Genomic DNA, 19,694 nt, shown 5'->3' on the forward strand with positions numbered 1-19,694 from the left:
TTAAAACGTTCCCATTCAGTCACTTGTACTGTCCATGAGGGTATATCTTATCATTCAACTTCTGTGTGAAGCAGTGAACTAGTGATTCTGTAGATTACTATACACAACCTGGATATGGCCTTTACACCATTCATGGCTAGAAAGTCTACTATGTGCAGTGTAAATGCTAAGAAACTGCATACCCACCGGAAAATCAGCTCTATTTTTTACTAACGAGCTTGTATAATTGCTATGTGGGTGGATATTAATGTTTTACCATCAATTTTCACGCCAATCTGAGAACCTGAAATATTCACCTTCTTCACGATAATTTCTGTGTGCACGCTAAGTATCATTGGGGATTGTCTAACAGCATGTGGCCTGACCTTTTGCACACAAAGTACTCCAAGTTCTCTCAAGCAACAGCCTGCCATGCTCAACACAAAAACAGGCATTTACATAATCAATTAAAACATGTATCTTCTTCATTCTAGCATTTTGTAACTGTGGCACTACCATCTACTATCTTCCGATCACTGCCTTATTTTTGAACATCAAGAGGAACAGTGAAAAAGTCTGAAACTGAAGATAATCAAACAAGTATCTTCTGGGAAGCATGAAAGACATTTTAATCAATGCAGCCCTCACAGTTTTCTATATCTTCTGCATCACCCACCAAGAAAACTGTCAGAAAACACACACACACACACACACACACACAGAGAGAGAGAGAGAGATATTTTCGAGATTTTTCCATCAGTGTACTACCCACAATTGACAATGATGAATTTCAGAGACCAAGCCAAGTGTATTAGAGTGGGAACATCCTACATCAGTTGGAGATGGCTCAGATATGAACCTGTACACACAAACTGAAGAACTTGCAGTTGTAAGATACCTTTCTCCATGCCCGTACTGACAGCCAAAACAACCAGATGAAGGTAAACCTCACTTCTAAAAATTCCTCCCATAATTCAGTGGAATATGAACTGATTCAGGGACTATGCAGAAGAATTTAAACTCTTGCAAAGGGGAAACTCTGTTACTTTTGTTCACAGGAGAGGCAGTTTAAAAATAGCAGTACTTTACACTTGTGATAAGGGGCTACAATCTGCACAGGAAAGATAATCTCAGTTACAAGAGGGCTAAAGGTTGATTGGCTATTACTTTTACTACTACTACTACTACTCACCATACCCATTTACAATCACATTAGTAGCAATTACAGGCAAAATACGTTACTGAAAGTAATAATGTATTCTCTATACTTGCTACTACATAATTATATGCGGATAGAGGCTCTTGGAGATCACTGTAGGCTACTGCCCCTCCCATTCTTTCAACTAGAAGATTTCAGTGCGAATCACTTACTGTGGGGTTTACTAACATCTGTTCTCATGGTAGAAATGTAGAAACTCTCATCCTCAGAGAAGTCATCTTTCTGTCAGAGTACAAGTAACAGCCCAGCAGTGCTACAGAAACAATATCAGCCATTGACTTCCCTGATTACCTCCACCCTCAGATGCATCTCAGTGAGAAATTTGTAACTGATTACATTCTAGTGTCCACTTCCAAATATTGGCTGGCTTATTGAAAGAATAGTGCCAGAAATGAGGTCACACAGGTGGGCATTTAGCAGCATGAACTCTATGCTGTGCAACTAGCTAGCTGAGTTTGAACGCCACATCAGTTTCCAGAAAGTGGAGGATCACCTTACCAGCGTGATTCATTGTACCACAGAAGTATCCATCCCAAAATCATATGTCCAACAATCCCTCGATGGAGCAAGAAATGCCACTCTGAAACTAAGGGCAAGCAGATTGTTACTCAGATGAGACTATCAGCAGAAAACCTCATATCCTTTCATCTGAAGAGAGCACAAATCCGTAGAGTAATTAAAGACAGTAGGAGGAGATAGTGGCAGAAACATTTCAATCCAACAACGGCCCTGTGGGTGTTATTCTGGAGGGTCTGCACCAAAGGCAGGTCAACATCTGTAAATCCTATACTGGAATAGGAAGAGTTTAAACCTATCAGTACTGTGAAGTGGTCAAGGAAGTAGTGGATCACATTTACCAAATACCATTAGCAGTGCCTAATGTCCTAGTTTCTGGTGTTGTAAAAAAGATATGAGAGGGAGCAGTTAACTCCCTCAACTCATAATATTCCATTGTCCCTTCTCTCTGTAGTAATAGTAATCTATTGTATTGGTGGCTAGCAATACAGCTCCAGGGCCATGCACTATTCACTACAGAATGTTGTAACATCCAAATGTAAGATTCAGAGAAAGACCCTGTCTGGTGAACATCAGCCTAACATGTGACAAGGACGTTGTGAGTCCTCTGTTAAAGCTGGTAAAGATTTATACATCTCAAGTACCTTTGCAGTGCTACTTTGATGAGTTGTGTTGGGGAGTCTGGAACAAATGGTAAATCGTCATCTACTGTGAGTTCTTGGAACCAGGAGACTTGTCAGTTGCTTCCAAATGGGGTTTAGAAGATGCCACCCAACTCTTGATAACCAGACTCTGCAAACCACTGTGAAGTGCATGGCAGATGATACATCCCATTGTATCAGTTTTTAGGACTTTTCCCCCATTCCAGTCACTTCTAGAGTGTAGGAGGGGTGATTGTTTGAACATTTCTGTGCATGCTGTAATTAGTCTGATTGTGCCTTCATGATCCCTGTGGTGGTAATATGTAGAGAGTTGTAGTATATTCCATGAGTCGTCATTCAAAGCTGGTCCCTGATATTCTGTATAGGCTTTCCTGCCATAGTACATGTCTATCTTCAAGAGTCTACCAGTTCAGGTTTTTCAACAACTTTGTGACACATTCCCACATATCCAACAAACCTTTGATCATTTGTGCTGCTCTTCTCTGTAAACATTCAATACTCCCTTTCAATTCTCTCCAATACAACTTCCACACACTTGAGTAGTATTCTAGTATAGCTCGCATGAGTGATTTCTAAGCAATCTCCTTTGTTGACTGATTGCATTTCCCTAGTATACTACCAATAAACTGATGTGTGCTATCTGCTTTGCTCATTACTGAGCCTATGTAATTGTTCCATTTTATGTCCCTTCGAGGTGTTATGTCCATGTGTTGGAATGAGGTTACTGATTCCAGTTGTGACTCGCTGATAATATGGTCATAAGATACTATATTTTTTCGTTTTGTGAAGTGGACAATTTTTATATTTCTGAACATTTAAAGCAAACTGACAATCTTTGAACCACAATGAAATCTTGTCAAGGTCTCACTGAACATTTATGCAGTTCCTTTCACAATGTACTTCATTATGGCTAACTGCATCATGTGTGAAAAGTGCGAGATTACTATTTGTTTGGTGCATAAGTTTGTAGCATTTTTCCATAAGTTTAATAAATGCAACATATACACATAGCAAAGACTTTAGTCACCAATAATATATTCTCCTTTACTTTTTAAAACAGTCTGCTAGTGGTGGGGTAACTTTTTGATTCCGCGACTGTAGAAATCACTTGGTTTCGAGGTGAAGAACTCATCAACCAATGTTCAAAACGAATTTTCATCCAGAAAGGAAGCTCTTTGAAGATTGTTAGATAGATAGCACAAAAGGTTAAAATCTGAGGATGCATGATGAATGAGGTGGGTATGGAATGACTTCCCAACCCAACTCCATTATAGTGTTTTTTGTCAGTCTAGCAGAATGCAGTTGGGCATTATCATGGAGTAGCATCACTGCACGCGGCCTTCCTGGTCATCAATCTTGGACTGTGTCTACAAAACACCTCAGTTGTTGACAGTAAATGTCAGTAATGATGGTTACAACACAGGGAAGTAATTCTTAGTACACCACACTATTGCTGTTCCAACACTGCGTAACATTATCTTTTGTGGATGCACACAGGTCTTTGTCTGGGGAGTTGCTGCTTTCTTTTGGTCCAGCCATTCCTTTCAGTTCCTTATATCAACATAAATACACAATTTCTTGTGGCCGTTAATGATACACAATAGTAATGGTTGGTGTTATCCATGAGCCAGTTGATGACAAACAAGCAGAGATGCACATATGACCACCTGCAGATTTTTGTGATTTTGGCTTAGACCATGCAGTACCCATACACCTGATTTTTGAACCTTCTCCATGGCATGCAAACATCGCACGATAGTGAAATGTTGACATTTTAATTAAATTTGTCATTCCTGGAGTGCACTGATGTGGATAATTGTGGATTAACAGGTTTAAACAATTTTCCTGAAACCCCAAAGATCTTCCTGAACATGGAGAACCACTAATGTCAAATCAATCCTCCTCAAAATGAGGAAATCATTTTCTTGCCATACTCTGTCCAGTGACATTATCCCCATACATAGTGCAAATGTTTCTGGTTGCCTCTGCTGCTGTCATCCCTCTGTTGAACTCAAACAGAAGAATATATCAGAAGTATTGGGATTTCTCCACTTGGCACTTCATTTTCTAGTGTCCACAGGCCCACTCACTATCCCCAAATGACAAAATGATGATATATAAACTCAAAGATCAAAAGTAAACTACAAATAAAAAATGACAATCGATAAATAAACCCATAGCAACTGGAATATCAACATGCAAAACAAAAACTCTGTGAACTTATGCACCAACCTAATATTAATATTGTGTTGCAAGGTCATTAATATACAACAGGAATAGCAAGGGAACCAACACACTTTCCTGGGGCACACCCAAAGTTACCTCTACATCTGTTGATGACTCTCCACCCAAGATAATTTGCTGCCTCCTCCTTACCAAGAAACCTTCACTCAGTCCAATCACAAATTTTTCAGGATATCCCATAAAACACTTTTGATAAAAGTGTAGATGTGGTCCTGAGCCAATGCTTTTCAGAAATCGAGAAGCACAGCACCTACCTACCTTGATCCATGGCTTTCAGTAAGTCATGTGAGGAAAGTACGAAGTTGGTTTCACGTGATCGATGTTTTCAAAACCCTTACTGGTTGACATGGAGGAGGTCATTCTGTTTGAGCTACCTCATTATGTTTGAGCTCAGAATATGTTCTAAGATTCTACAACAAATAGATGTTAAGATATTGGATGGTAGCTCTTTTGATCACTTCTGCTACCCTTCTTTTGGGTGGGTATACCTGTGCTTTCTTCCAACTACAAAACACAGTTGGTTTGATTGAGGGATCTTTCATGACAATCTTTACTACAGAATCAATATCGCATTTGCTTCATCTTTTGACATCCAAACTGCTTATCATGTAACTTGGACATGTAACATCCGGAGACAGCTTCAAAGACAGAATTTTTGTGGGTTGCCCAAAATGAATGGCTACCTCCTGCAGCCAGAGGGGAAGTGGGGGGATGAATAAAAAAATGTGTCGACATTGATTTTTTCCCTCTCTGGTAGCCATCAGAGCTCCCAAAACTGTGTTTTTGAGGTACAAGCATCAAAACAGAAAAAAGTTTCCAGAATTGATTTGAGCACATGCAAAATTGAATAAATTTTGAAGGCAAATAACTTGAGAATCAATAAAATGATCTATACTAAAAAAAAGGTTTTTCCTTAATTGTTTTTGTAAAATCTAAAAGTTGTATCTCATATACTGACAAAATAGGTTCCTTAGGGTTGACACAGGACTTACTCTCAGTATTATCTGATAATAGGCAAAGTATAGTAAGCATTTTATAAGTTTGTGGAACTTAAAGCCCCATCTGTAAAGTGAAATTTCAATGTATATCCAAAGTTGTAATATAGTCTATCATTCAGATGTCTTGGTGAGGACTGCTCGTGGGGATATCATCAGAAAAAAAATGAAAACTGGCACTCTTGAGGGCGGAGGAAGAAGTGTTAGATCCCTTAATCTGGTAGTTCAGCTAGAGAATTTGAAAATCAAAATGGCTGTTGAAGTTAGATATAGTGGGAACTAGTGAAGTACAGTGATGGGAAGAACATGATTTATCATCAGGCAAATCCACAGTTATCTACAATAAATCAAATAGAGATAACACAGGATACCCAAGATGGATACAAAGTCAAGTTCCACCGTTGTAGTACATACCATGCTAAATCATCAGCTGATGAAGAGATTGAAGGAATGTACAGTGAGATGAAGGAAATTATTCAGTTCGTTGAGGGAAATAAAAATTTAATTGTAATGGAGGGCTGTAATTTGGCAGTAATAAAATGAAGGAAACAGAAGGAGAATATGGACTGGGTGAAAGGAGTAAAGTGGAAGCTACATGATAGAATTCCGCACAGAGCACAAGAATAGCATGGAAGGAACCCGAAGATATTGAAATGTTTCAGATAGATTACATACCAGTCAGACAAAGAGTTGAAAACTTGATTAAAACTGCACAATATTTCCAGGGGCAAATGTGGACTCTGACAAGGATGCATAGATAGTCCTATTCCGTATTTAGCTTAAATGACCTTTTATCCTGACAAAATAAGTATTGGACATGTATTGTCCTGTTGTTCACCAACCGTCCCATGATGATGAGTCCCATACTTTTTTACAGAGCGTAGGGGAGCGACGCGGGAGATCCACGCCACCTTATTAGGCAAGGTCCTAGTGGAGGTGGTTTGCCATTGCCTTCCTCCGATCGTAATGGGGATGAATGATGATGATGAAGACGACACAACACCCAGTCATCTCGAGACAGGAAAAATCCCTGACCCCGCCGGGAATCGAATCCGGGACCCTGTGCTCAGGAAGTGAGAATGCTACTGCGAGACCACGAGCTGCGGACAACTGTCCCATATATTTTGAAAAAGCTTGCTTTCAAGTAGCATAACCAAATGAGGAGCACATCTGGTCATACCCTCATACCCGACGAATAAAGAAAATACACTCTTTGATTAAACCAAACTGCATGAGGGCTCTCATTTTCAACTTCTGTACATCTCAAGATAACTGCTGTAAGTATTTGCAGCTCATTACAGCATTTCGGTTAGCTCTACATTGCACTGATGCTGCAGGAAGTGTCTCCTCGATCACAAATGATTTATGAATTATGTAAATTAAAGGGGGAGTGGGGAGAAAGGAAAGGAAAGAGAAGGAACAAATGATATCAGTTGTGTCAGGACTTTATGTGGGATCAGCGATGGTGAGCGAAAACATGTGCCGGACTACGACTCGGACCTGTGATCTGCCTGCAAGACAGTTGCATTAACCACTACGCCACCCGGCCACAGTTTTTGTTGCAAATGCGCAGACTATCTTGGCACTCTCCCTGGCTGACTCACATTTCCAGGTAGTGACACCTATTTTCATTCCCAGTCCTAGTCCTCCTTGCCTGCTAATTTTAGGTTCTCACTTGAGATCAACATTTGTGCATCCGTACTGAAGGTTGGATTGCCACTCGAGGTGAATCAGTTATATGAATGCATGGTGTCTGTTCTTTTGGACACCAAATGTAATGCACAGCTGTGATACATATTATGTAAGTGGAAAGGGGGGGGGGGGGGAGAAAAAATATAAGGGAAGGAACTACAGATATTAGCCGCATTGGGACTTTTTACAAAATCAGTGGTGACAAGTGAAAATGTTTGCCAGACTGAAACTCGAACCCAGGATCTCTTGCTTACTAGGCAGTTGCATTAACCACTGTGCCACCTGGACACATTGTCAATTGCAAATGGGTGGACTACCTTGGCATGCTCCCCAGCTGACTCACATTCCCACCTACCTGCAGTTCTCGTCCATGTCCTCCATGCTCGCTAATTTTAGATTCCCGCTGGAAGTCAAATGTAATTGTGTATATGCACTGAAGGTTGTGGATTCATTGCCCATTGAGGTGAATCAGTTATGTGATACAAAGTCAGCTATTCTTTACATATGTACAAAGTGAACTGTGTGCCCACTTGTGTTATGAAATTAATGTGCCCACTTAAGGGTTATAAAAGGCCTCAAAATACTGCTGTAGCTCCAACAAAATATTTCACCATGCAGGGCTCATCCAAGAACGAAAATTATTCACCAGCTAGCTTGCACCAGTAAATTATAATCCTACAACTTTACAAAACACACTAGTTTCATTTTACAAATGTAGGTATGATTTTTAAAGGTAGAAATATTATATTTATACTAATGTGGTTGCTATTATTATTATTATTATTATTGTTATTATTATTATTATTATTATTATTATTATTATTGACCTTTCAACATCCAGCACTGGATAAAGGTTTAGCAAGCTTCATTAGATTGTCATCTTGGTCATTTTGTATCTCTTGAAATCCAGCAACGAACTTCTTTGGTTCATCTATCATCAATTACCTTGGATATATATTCTGCCCTACTTTATTGCATTTCAATTATGATATGACTTACACCTCTACTCCGGTTTGTTCAGTGTGCTGTACCTACTAATAATGCCAAACAAGTCACTCTCCAATACTCACTTAGCAATCCTCAGTTTTTAGATTATTTTCACTTCTGGACCTTTCTGCTCTTCTTGTTGTTTCTTTCCTTGTCCATCTAATCATCATCTTCAACTATTATAAATATAAAAGCTCATCTACAACACACTTAATGTGCATAATTTACTTTCTGGTCTGTTGAGTATATATTACTTCAATACTGTTATTACAGATTTTCTGGCCTATTTTTTAACTTATTCTATTACATTCTTCCATCTTCATTTGTTTAATTGATTCATCTCAGTAGGCAACTTTCAGTGTGGATACACAATTAAATTCAACCTCAGACACTACACATGATGGAAATTTAAGGATAGGAAGATGTATCAGGTTAAACAAGTTGACAATTTTGAAAATGAAGATTACACGGGTACAAACATAAGTGGATGATCATTTGGAAAAGGTACTTGGGCAGATGCAAAAGATGATGTTGATACGAAGAAGCCAAAATTAAGGATAATTTCATCTGGAACAAGGCAGCTATTAAAGATGACATGAGAGATTCAAAGAAACAATACTAGGTATAAGGTGGGATATACTGTGTGAAACAGAACTATTGAGATATGTGTTTGAGATTATACACGTGGTTAAATTAAAATTTAGTAACAGATGCATCTGGAAACAGTAATACTTTGAAAATGAAAATATCAAAACAGAACCTTATGCTAGGTAGACATCTGATTTAATTAAAGAGAATACATGCACAGTACTCAACAACAAAGCTGAATACATGAGGAAGTTTCAGGGTTGCTGCCATCTTCAGATTGTGTGACAGGTGCCCAGGTGAAATGTGATGTGTGATAGTGGATGATGAACAGCTGCAGTCCCAGAATATTGAGTATTCAGTGCACCAGGAAAGCTACAAGATTCTCAGCAAAGCTAAAGTTTAACAATTGACGGAAGAATGTAATAGAATAAGTTAGAAAATAGGCCAGAAAATCTGTAATAATAGTATTGAAGTAATATATAATCAACAGACCAGATAGTAAATTATGCACATTAAGTGTGTTGTAGATGAGCTTTTATATTTATAATAGTTGAAGATGATGATTAGATGGACAAGGAAAGAAACAACAAGAAGAGCAGAAAGGTCCAGAAATGAAAATAATCTAAAAACTGAGGATTGCTTAGTGAGCATTGGAGAGTGACTTATTTGGCATTATTAGTAGGTACAGCACACTGAACAAACCGGAGTAGAGGTGTAAGTCATATCATAATTGAAATGCAATAAAGTAGGGCAGAATATATATCCAAGGTAATTCATGATAGATGAACCAAAGAAGTTCGTTGCTGGATTTCAAGAGATACAAAATGAACAAGATGACAATCTAACGAAGCTTGCTAAACCTTTATCCAGTGCTGGATGTTGAAAGGTCAATAATAATAATAATAATAGCAACCACATTAGTGTAAATATAATATTTCTACCTTTAAAAATCATACCTACATTTGTAAAATGAAACTAGTGTTTTTTGTAAAGTTGTAGGATTATAATTTACTGGTGCAAGCTAGCTGGTGAATAATTTTCGTTCTTGGATGAGCCCTGCATGGTGAAATATTTTGTTGGAGCTACAGCAGTATTTTGAGGCCTTTTATAACCCTCAAGTGGGCGCACCATATTTCGTAACACAAGTGGGCACACAGTTCACTTTGTACATATGTAAAGAATAGCTGACTTTGTATCACCAAGGTAACCATGTATGAGCAAAATCACAGTTTATCTTAGTTTAGTTAAACAGTGATAAAATAAACTTACATAATATGAGCTAAAACACTGTTTTATTAAACAATAATGAAATAAACTTTCATTACATCACTTTGTTGCAATGGATGGGTGTCACTGAGACAGTAATAACCCGCTGGAAGCATTAAAAAGTGCAGTTGTATCAGATCTCACCCACTTATTCGATTACTAATTATCTTGTAGACAACTGCCTCATTATGGGATTGTGCTGCAAGGGTCATTTTCTTGCACAAATTGTAAATTTTTTCTCGTCTAATTCACTTTGTATTTTGTGAATATAATAGAGGGAAACATTCTACATGGGAAAAATATATCTAAAAATAAATAAAGATACTGTTTCTTACCAAACGAAAGCATTGGCATGTTGATAGGAGACAACAAAAAAAAAACACACACAAATTTCAAGCTTTCGCAACCCAAGGTTGCTTCGTCAGGAAAGAGGGAAGGAGAGGGAAAGACGAAAGGATGTGGGTTTTAAGGGAGAGGGTAAGGGTGTGTATATATATATCTGTCCTTTTTTCCCCCTAAGGTAAGTCTTTCTGCTCCCGGGATTGGAATGACTCTTTACCCTCTCCCTTAAAACCCACATCCTTTCGTCTTTCCCTCTCCTTCCCTCTTTCCTGACGAAGCAACCTTGGGTTGCAAAAGTTTGAAATTTGTGTGTGTGTTTGTGTGTGTTTTTTATTGTCTCCTATCAACATGACAACACTTTCGTTTGGTAAGTAACAGCATCTTTATTTATTTTTAGATTCACTTTGTATTTTGTATTACTGCTGCTCACATGGACATGCGACAACAAAATTTATTACTGTGTGAGCTGGAGCAATAAATTAAGGAATGGGTATGGGCTTGCAGTTGTGAAACAACAATGGAACTGTGCAAGACCATTTTATTTGTGGATGGAGCACTTTATACACAGGCGCACCACTCAGCAGTTAAGTATTGTCATCTAGATGTTAATCAGAATTTTATGAGTTCACTTTGCAAAAATATTTAAAATAAGTTGTGTGATGATTTTTAACTGTTTAAGTTAATTTGGGAAAGAATAAACAATGTGTATATATCACAAAACTTGTTAATCAGAAAATAATGCAAGTACAAAATTTCTTATTTTGGTTTATAATAGGATGAAGAAGCACTTTTCTTCAGCCATTGATCTGGTCCATGTACATCACATAGTGTCTCTTGTTGGGAAACTAACATTGTGTTTATTTTTTGTAGGATATAAGAGAGGAAGTATTTGAAACATGGAATGATGAAAATAATGAAATATCTCAGGACTCATCCAGTAAAAGAAAAAAACGCAAGCTAGAACCTGATCCAGGTAATACTAAGAGTATTATAAAATTTGACAGTGTCAAGTGTGAAGTAAATGTGTGCACACTGCTTACAACTTGTGACCTATTGTAAATAAGTTTTTCATGATATCAAAATGATTGTGTAGCAATTACAACTTGTACTCTCAATATTAATTTACAATCAAGATGAATAAAACTTGTATTTAATGCTGAGCACTTTGAACTGAAGTCATATACCATAAATTAATTTTCATAAGAAAACTGATAACCCTCTTCATCCCCCCCCCCCCCCCCCCCCACACACACACACACACACCTCCCTCCACCCCAGTGCTCTCTCTCTCTCTCTCTCTCTCTCTCTCTCTCTCTCTCTCTCTCTCTTTATCATCTATCTATCTCCATCTCTCTCTTGACCTGGTTTTTGTTGTAGACCGAGCTTTGTAATTACCTGCTCCAAGTTGCTCCAAAACTGAGCAAGGGGGTGCAGTAGTTATGACATAGGACTCACTTTCCGAGAAACTGGTCCAGAGCTCATTCCGCAATCCAGATCTAAGTCTATTTGACATAATGCACTGGGAGATAGTGTACTAAGAAAGATTTGTTTGTTTTTTGGAAATAGTTGTGAGGCCTGGCTTAACTTACTTTTTCCAGTCGGTATTATGATTGTTTATTTTGTGTTTGTAACCATCAAGTACCATTTACCTTAAATTATAATGACACCAAACAATGCTGGCTTTTGCTGTGTTATGTGGTGTTCACAACTTGATGCAGTTCATTCTCAGAATGAAGATATTTACAGTTATGCTTAATAATGTAGAAACCTTCTGGTACATTGTAAATAATGTAGGAATAAAGGTGAGAAAGAAAACTTGCTAGTTTTCGGAATAAATCTTTGTTGAGCTTGAGAACAAATACACACACACAATGTGTGTATGGCTATGCCCCCACCTCCTCCAAAAAGGCTTCCTAACACTTAAATCTGTATTCAGTGTTAACAAATTTCTCTTCTTCACAAATGCTTTTCTTGTCATTGCTAGTCTACATTTTATATCCTCTCTACTTCGACCGTCATCAGTTATATTGCTGCCCAAATAGCAAAACTCATCTACTACTTTAAGTGTCTCGTTTCCTAATCTAATTCCTCAGCATCACCTGATTGATTTAATTTAACTGCATTCCATCATCCTCCTTTTGTTTTTATTGATGTTCATCTTGCAACCCCCTTTCAAGACATTGTCCATTTGTTCAACTGCTCTTCCAGGTCCTTTGCTATCTCTTACAGAATTACAATATAATTGGCAAACCTCAAAGTTTTTATTTCTTCTCTCTGAACTTCAGTGTCTATTCCAAACTTTGCTTTTGTTTCTTTTACTGCTTGCTCGATGTACAGATTGAATAACATCAGATATAGGCTACAACCCTGTCTCACTCCCTTCTCAATCACTGCTTCCCTCTCTTTCATGACCCTCAACTCTCATAAGTACCATCTTGTTTCTGTACAAGTTGTAAGTAGCCTTTTATTCATTATATTTTATCCCTACTACATTTGGAATTTCAAAGACAGTATTCCAATCAGCACCATCAAAACCTTTCTCTAAGTCTACAAATGTTAAAGTATGTTTGCCTTTCCTTAACCTATCTTCTAAGATCAGCCATAGGGTCAGTATTGCCTCGCTTGATCCTACATTTCTATGGAATCCGAGCTGGTCTTCCCCAGGCTCGGCTTCTACCATTTTTCCCATTCTTCTACAAAGAATTCATGTTAGTATTTTGCAACCATGACTTATTAAACTAATAGTTCAGTAGTTATCACATGTGTGAGCACCTGCTTTCTTTGGAATTGGAATTACTACATAGTTACTTAAGTATGAGAGTATGTCGCCTGTTTCATACATCTTGCAAACCAGATGAAATAATTTTATCGCGGCTCTCCTAAGGCTGTCCATCTGAGCTCTAGATATTCATACAGCTGCTTCTTTTTTCCCCTAAGACCTCTCTAATTTTCCTGTAGGCAGTATCTATCTTTCTGCTAGTGAAATATGTTTCTAAAGCCTTACATTTGTCCTCTAGCCATTCCTGCTTAGCCATTTTGCACTTCCTATCAGTCTCATGTTTTAGATGTTTATATACCCTTTCACCTGCTGTATTTGCTGTGTTTTTAAATTTTCTCCTTTCTTCAGTTAAATTCAGTATCTTCTGTGTTATCCAAGGACTTCTACTAGGCCTGGTCTTTCTGCCTATTTGATACTCTGCTGCCTTCACTATTTCATCTCTTAAAGTTAACCATTCATCTTCTACTGCATTCCTTTCCCCTGTTCTAGTCATCTGTTGCCTAATGCTCCCTTTGAAACTTTCAACAACCTCTGGTTCTTTCAAATCACCAATGTCCCATCTCCTTAATTTCCTATCTTTTTGCAATTTCTTCAGCTTCAATCTACACTTCATAAACAACATGTTGTGGCCAGAGCCCACATCTGGCCCTGGAAACATTTTACAATTTAAAATCTGGTTCCAAAATCTCTTGTTGTATCATCATACAATCAATCTGAAACCTTCCAGTGTCCCCAGGCCCCTTCCACATGTACAACCTTATTTCATGATTCTTAAACCAAGTGTTTGTGATGATTAAATTGTGCTCTGCTCCCTCTTTCATTTGTTTCATCCAGCTCATATTCACATACTACTTTTCCTTCTCTTCTTTTCCTGCTATAGAATTCTAGTCCCCCATCACAATTAAATTTTCATCTCCCTTAACCACCTGAATAATTTCTTTTATCTTCTCATACATTTCTTCAATCTCTGCATCATCTGCTGAGATAGTTTGCCTAGTAACTTGTACTGCTGTTGTGGACACTGTCTACCTTGGCTACAATTATGCTCACTATGCTGTTCGTAGTAGCTTGTCTGCATTCCTATTTTCGTATTATTATTAAATGTACTGCTGCATTACCGCTATTTGATTTTGTATTTGTAACCCTGTATTCACTTGACCGGAACTCCTGTTCCTCCTGGCACCGAACTTCACTAATTCCCACTATATCTAACTTCAATCTATCCATTTCCCTTTTTCAGATTTTCTAACCTACCTGCTCGATTAAAGGATCTAGCATTCCAAATTCCGATCCACAGAGCACTACTTGTTTTCTTCTGATGACATCCTTCTGGATAGTCCCTGCCCAGAAATCCAAATGGGGAACTATTTTACCTCCAGAATATTTCACCCAAGAGGATGCCATCATCATTTACTCATACAGTAGAGCTGCATGCCCTCGGGAAAAATTATGGCTCTAATTTCCCCTTGCTTTCAGCCATTCACAGTACCAGCAGAGCTAGGCCGTTTTGGTTAATGTTACGAGGCCAGATCAGTCAGTCATCCAGACTTTAGCCCCTGCAGCTACTGAAAAGGCTACTGCCCCTCTTCAGAAACCACACATTTGTCTGGCCTATCAACAGATATCCTCCCTCTCTGTCACAGTTGACCCTATGGTATGCCATCTGTTTCCTTTGTAAGTTCTAACTTCAGTGGTCTGCAAAAGAGGGTTGAAGACGGCTTCGGATTAATCCATAAGATCTTTTCTTCTTTAGTTTCTTCATTTACATCTGCAAGTTTCAGTGGAACAAGCGAAGTGAAAAATAAAGTTGCATCTGAAATACTCGACTCTGAAAACTTCATTTTATACATGCTTTGCCCGGAGGTTCCGTCAAAGCCCCACTTACAAATAAGGGCCATATTAGACATTTCCGAATCACTCATATGTAAAATATCGTCTCGTTTCAGCAGTAGAACACGTTGAACAGTGTGGCCTAACAAAGCTTGCAACCGTACCTCAGCTTTTGATTCGGCAAAAGTGAGGGTTACGTCTGGAGGGCAGCACGCTTTTTTTGCTACCAAAACAGCTGATACGGTGGATGTAGTGTGTTTAAGACTTTTCCTTTAGCCCCATTTCTCAAATGCTGGTAAGATTCTTTTGACAATTTCAAGTCGAAAAGGAGTGCTAGACCTTCATTTGCATCATATGAGGATGGCGATGATGTTGAAAATGGCAAGCCTGCCTTGTATCTCTTCACCTTTGATGGACTTGAGAGTGTGACGTCTTTCACAATCTTCGCAGCATCTGGGTGCCCCGAAGATCGAAGACTCATTTGCGCGGCGAACGGTAATTCGAGAGGACTGAACTTCATACGAATCTCCTCAGTTCTCCTTCTTTTAGACCTATCAGATAATCATAGTATGAAAGCTTTCACGACCGGATGACATATCTTCTGGTAAACCTTCCGGGATGTAAGGTCGTGGTCCATGAAACTCTTCAGCTCCTAACGTTTCGTCCAGATCTGCGCTGGACATCTTCAGAGGGGTGTTTCTCCTCCGGTGAGTCTTGCTGACTGACTCATATAATGTTTCAAATTTTGTGGCAGGTCGGCCTGTTGATTTAGTCACACTTGCAGGTTTCGAATCAATCGGAATATATACTATTGTATTTAACCAGGTTTAGTTCTTCTTGAAAAAAATATCCTTGTCGCCGGGTTGCTTCCTTATACTTGCTTCTTTTTTAACTTTGTTAACAAAATCGAAACGGTAGGCCTCATATCATAGGGAATTTTAATTGTATGTCCACTTTTTTCTGTCAACGACCTTTCCAAATGTTCTATGACCCCTTCCAAATCATTTGACAAATACTCTTTTGTTATGAGAAAAATATCTTTCCTCGAAAATCCAATTCTGGAATACACTGGATCAGATGAAACAGAAATTTGGAAAAAGAAATCTGTGTTACACTTTTCGTCATTTTTCTAATTATTTTATTCTTTACAATGCTTCTATGTGTCGATTGTAATTTAAATTGTACAAATAAAACTCTTAATTAATTGATTCTACTGTCATTTTTGAAGATGTCTGAACAATGACATTTTGCAAGTGTCGCTTAAAACGTGGCTCGAAGTCAGAGTCGCAACTAGTCGCAGGATTTGAAGCTTAATTTACAAAGGTGCAAGTCATCCCGCCAGTGGCAAGGTCCATTCCATAGTTTACATAGTTTATGGGGGGGGGGGGGGGAGTTGTTAGTGCGCAAACTGTTGTGACGGCTTTGCTGAACAAATGAGCCAATGACTTGTTATCGGAACATGCTGACATCTGCTGCTATACCAATCCTCTTGCAAAATGTGGAACATGCTCCATGAAAAGCACTGAGAAGTGTGCGCACTGTCCAGAATATGTGTAGCACTCTGGTTGAGCTTTTGCTCCCAGTGGAGGGTGTTTTACTTGAGGCACAGGCTGTAGCTGGTTAGGTTTTGATTGTGTTTGTGGCAATTCTGACAATACGAAGGCTGGCAGTACTAGGTTTGCTATTCATTGAAATGTCTATTGTTTTTTCGTTTCTGTCAATGACACATTGAGGGCCCACGTGTGGATGTATCAGTGCCAGTTTCACTCTATCCCTGCACAACATCACGTGTGTGTGTGTGTGTGTGTGTGTGTGTGTGTGTGTGTGTGTGTGAGTGCATGAAGGTTTGTAATGTTCCATGCCTCAATGCTGGATGTGGTCAGTTTTGTGTCATCCATTCTCTCAATTGTGGAATTAAGGCTGTTTGATTTATGTCCTTCATCGAGACTGTGCATGTATTAATGAACTCACCAGGATTTCGTCATTCTTCTCCTTAAGCTAGCCAGACCAGTGAAGAGTCCAGATCAGCTTTGTTAGTGTTTCGCAGACCAAGCAAGACCATCGGTATAGCTGTTATCCAGTTTGACTCGTGACACATTGATGTGGCTTTTAATGACCGTTGCCAGTGTTCAATCATTTCATTAACTGGTGGCTGATAACTTGTCGTCTGGTGATGTACGGAACTGCAGGATTTGCTCAGCTGGCCAAATAGCTTGTATTCGAATTGTCAGCCATGGTGTATTGTGATGTGTAATAGACAACCAAACTGGGATATCCAGTATGAAACTAAGGTGTTGGCTAGTGTTTCTGCTGAAATGTTGTCTACTGGTATGGCTTCTGGCCAGTGAGTGAAGCACTCGATTGTTGTTAATTGATTCATTGGCCATTTGTGGGTGGTAATGGTCCTATGCTTGCTTTGTGTCATCTCGAAGCTGCAGGTTTGTTGGGTTGAAGGGTTAGCAGGTCTAGCTGCTTTTCCTTTGATTTGTGGTTCATCGCGTCTTGGTTTTTTTCTTCTGGTTTGACACTCTTCTTTTTCCTCCCTCTTGCTGCCTGAGCAGCGTTGTTACTCATGTAGCAAGTTCAGCCATCTTGTCTCTTGCCAGTGAATCTGTTTTCCCAGATACGTTATAAGAGGATTAGTGGATCTTCACGTGTTGGCATAGAAATGTCTTACTGACTGCTTGAAGCAGTCCTTCAGCATTGGCACTCCCATTAGCTGATGCAGTTCGGCCGTGCTGAAGTCATGCAGAAGATGTAGTGCCAGTCTTAGGCACCTGTTCTGGATCTTCTGGAGACTGCTGATGTGAGTCTCAGTGACATTCTCCCACACCACGGCGGCGTATTCGAGCACAGGCCTGATAAGTGCCAGATACAGTGTCTTTCCGCAGTGTGGAGACAGTGTGGTCGTGGGATTGAGGAAGGGGTATAGGAGGCCCATTCTGCCATGCGCCTTACCCCGTATTTCGGCGCTGTGCGTCTTCCACGTAAGGCGCCGATCCAGTGTAACACCCAGGTAGACGCCGGTGTTCGATCATGGGATGGGGCCTTCCATGATGCGGATTGGTGACAGGGCTTCAGGCATACATTTCTTCATGTAGATCACAGCCTGGCTCTTCGCCACCTTGAACTTGTGCCGCCATTTGGTGGCCCAACCTCCCAGCTTGTTGCAGGCTATTTGTAATCTTCCTTGCATCAGATGTGGGTTGGTGCTCTTGGTGTACAGGGCTGTATCATCGGCATACAGCCCCGTCTGCACCCGTTGTGTCCGCGGCTTGTCTGCCTTGTATAGGGTATATAAGAGGGGCCCCAATACTGAGCGCTGTGGGACTCCGGTGGCTATTTCCCATGCTGTTGAGGCCCCATCTTCGATCTTCATGTGGAAGGTACGTCCCGCCGCACAGTGGGCCAGAATCTTGAAAACGTGGCCAAAAAGGAAAAAAAAAAAAGTTTAAAGATGGGGGTTTTGGACTATCAGGTTAGCAGCAGCAATGCTGGGACAACTGAATGCCGGCTGTGCAGACGACCAGATGTTCATTTGTTCGGTAATATCTCAGGTCAAATGCGGCAGTTCATTGTTAACGTGCGCACAGTTGGCCAGGCTACAAAAACAGTCGTGTCGTTGAAGGAAGTTATTTATGTTTTGTGCAAGTGAAACCAATACTTTCAATATGGAATGTATTCCAGGAGGTATGTACTAGTGAAAAAACGTTTATATCAGTATTAAATCATCAATTATGCACGTTTACATTTCAATTAACGTACTACGGGGAAATGAATGACAAAATCGTAAAATGCGCTTAAAAAATAGAGATAAGTTACGAATTCCACGACATTCCGCTTTCTTTTGTGCTGTGTACGCAAGTATATATTATTACCTTTGTAAATTAAGCTTCAAATCCTGTGACTAGTTGCGACTCTGGCTTCGAGCCACGTTTTAAGCGACACTTGCAAAATGTCATTGTTCAGACATCTTCAAAAATGACAGTAGAATCAATTAATTATGAGTTTTATTTGTACAATTTAAATTACAATCGACACATAGAAGTATTGTAAAGAATAAAATAATTAGAAAAATGACGAAAAGTGTAACACAGATTTCTTTTTTTTTTTAAATTTCCGTTTCATCTGATCCAGTGTATTCCAGAATTGGATGTTCGAGGAAAGATATTTTTCTCATAACAAAAGAGTATTTGTCAAATGATTTGGAAGGGGTCATAGAACATTTGGAAAGGTCGTTGACAGAAAAAAGTAGACTTCCAATAAAAGTCCATATGATATGAGTCCTACCGTTTTGATTTTGTTAACAAAGTTAAAAAAGAAGCAAGTATAAGGAAGCAACTCGGCGACAAAGATATTTTTTCAAGAAGAACTAAACCTGGTTAAATACAATAGTATATATTCCGATTGATTCGAAACCTGCAAGTCTGACTAAATCAACAGGCCGACCTGCCACAAAATTTGAAACATTATCTGATAGGTCTAAAAGAAGGAGAACTGAGGAGATTCGTACGAAGTTCAGTCCTGTCGAATTATCGTTCGCCGCGCAAATGAGTCTTCGATCTTCGGGGCACCCAGATGCTGCGAAGATTGTG

The 19,694-nt window shown here is 39.2% G+C and overlaps 1 protein-coding gene across 4 annotated transcripts in view; it reads left to right on the forward strand.

Moving 5' to 3' along the window:
- Positions 1-19,694, forward strand: part of LOC124789515 (TATA box-binding protein-associated factor RNA polymerase I subunit B) — a 333,200-nt gene that overhangs the window by 32,764 nt on the left and 280,742 nt on the right. For 2 of the 4 annotated variants that reach the window (XM_047256902.1, XM_047256903.1), the window contains exon 2: positions 11,361-11,463. In XM_047256902.1, the coding sequence (XP_047112858.1) occupies positions 11,361-11,463 (103 nt within the window). Of the gene's footprint in view, positions 1-906; positions 921-6,846; positions 6,893-11,360; positions 11,464-19,694 lie in introns of those variants that run through there. The other 2 variants (XM_047256904.1, XM_047256905.1) reach the window with 2 other exon arrangements.

This window comes from Schistocerca piceifrons, chromosome 3, assembly GCF_021461385.2.
Source record: "Schistocerca piceifrons isolate TAMUIC-IGC-003096 chromosome 3, iqSchPice1.1, whole genome shotgun sequence".
NCBI classification, from domain to species: domain Eukaryota; kingdom Metazoa; phylum Arthropoda; class Insecta; order Orthoptera; family Acrididae; genus Schistocerca; species Schistocerca piceifrons.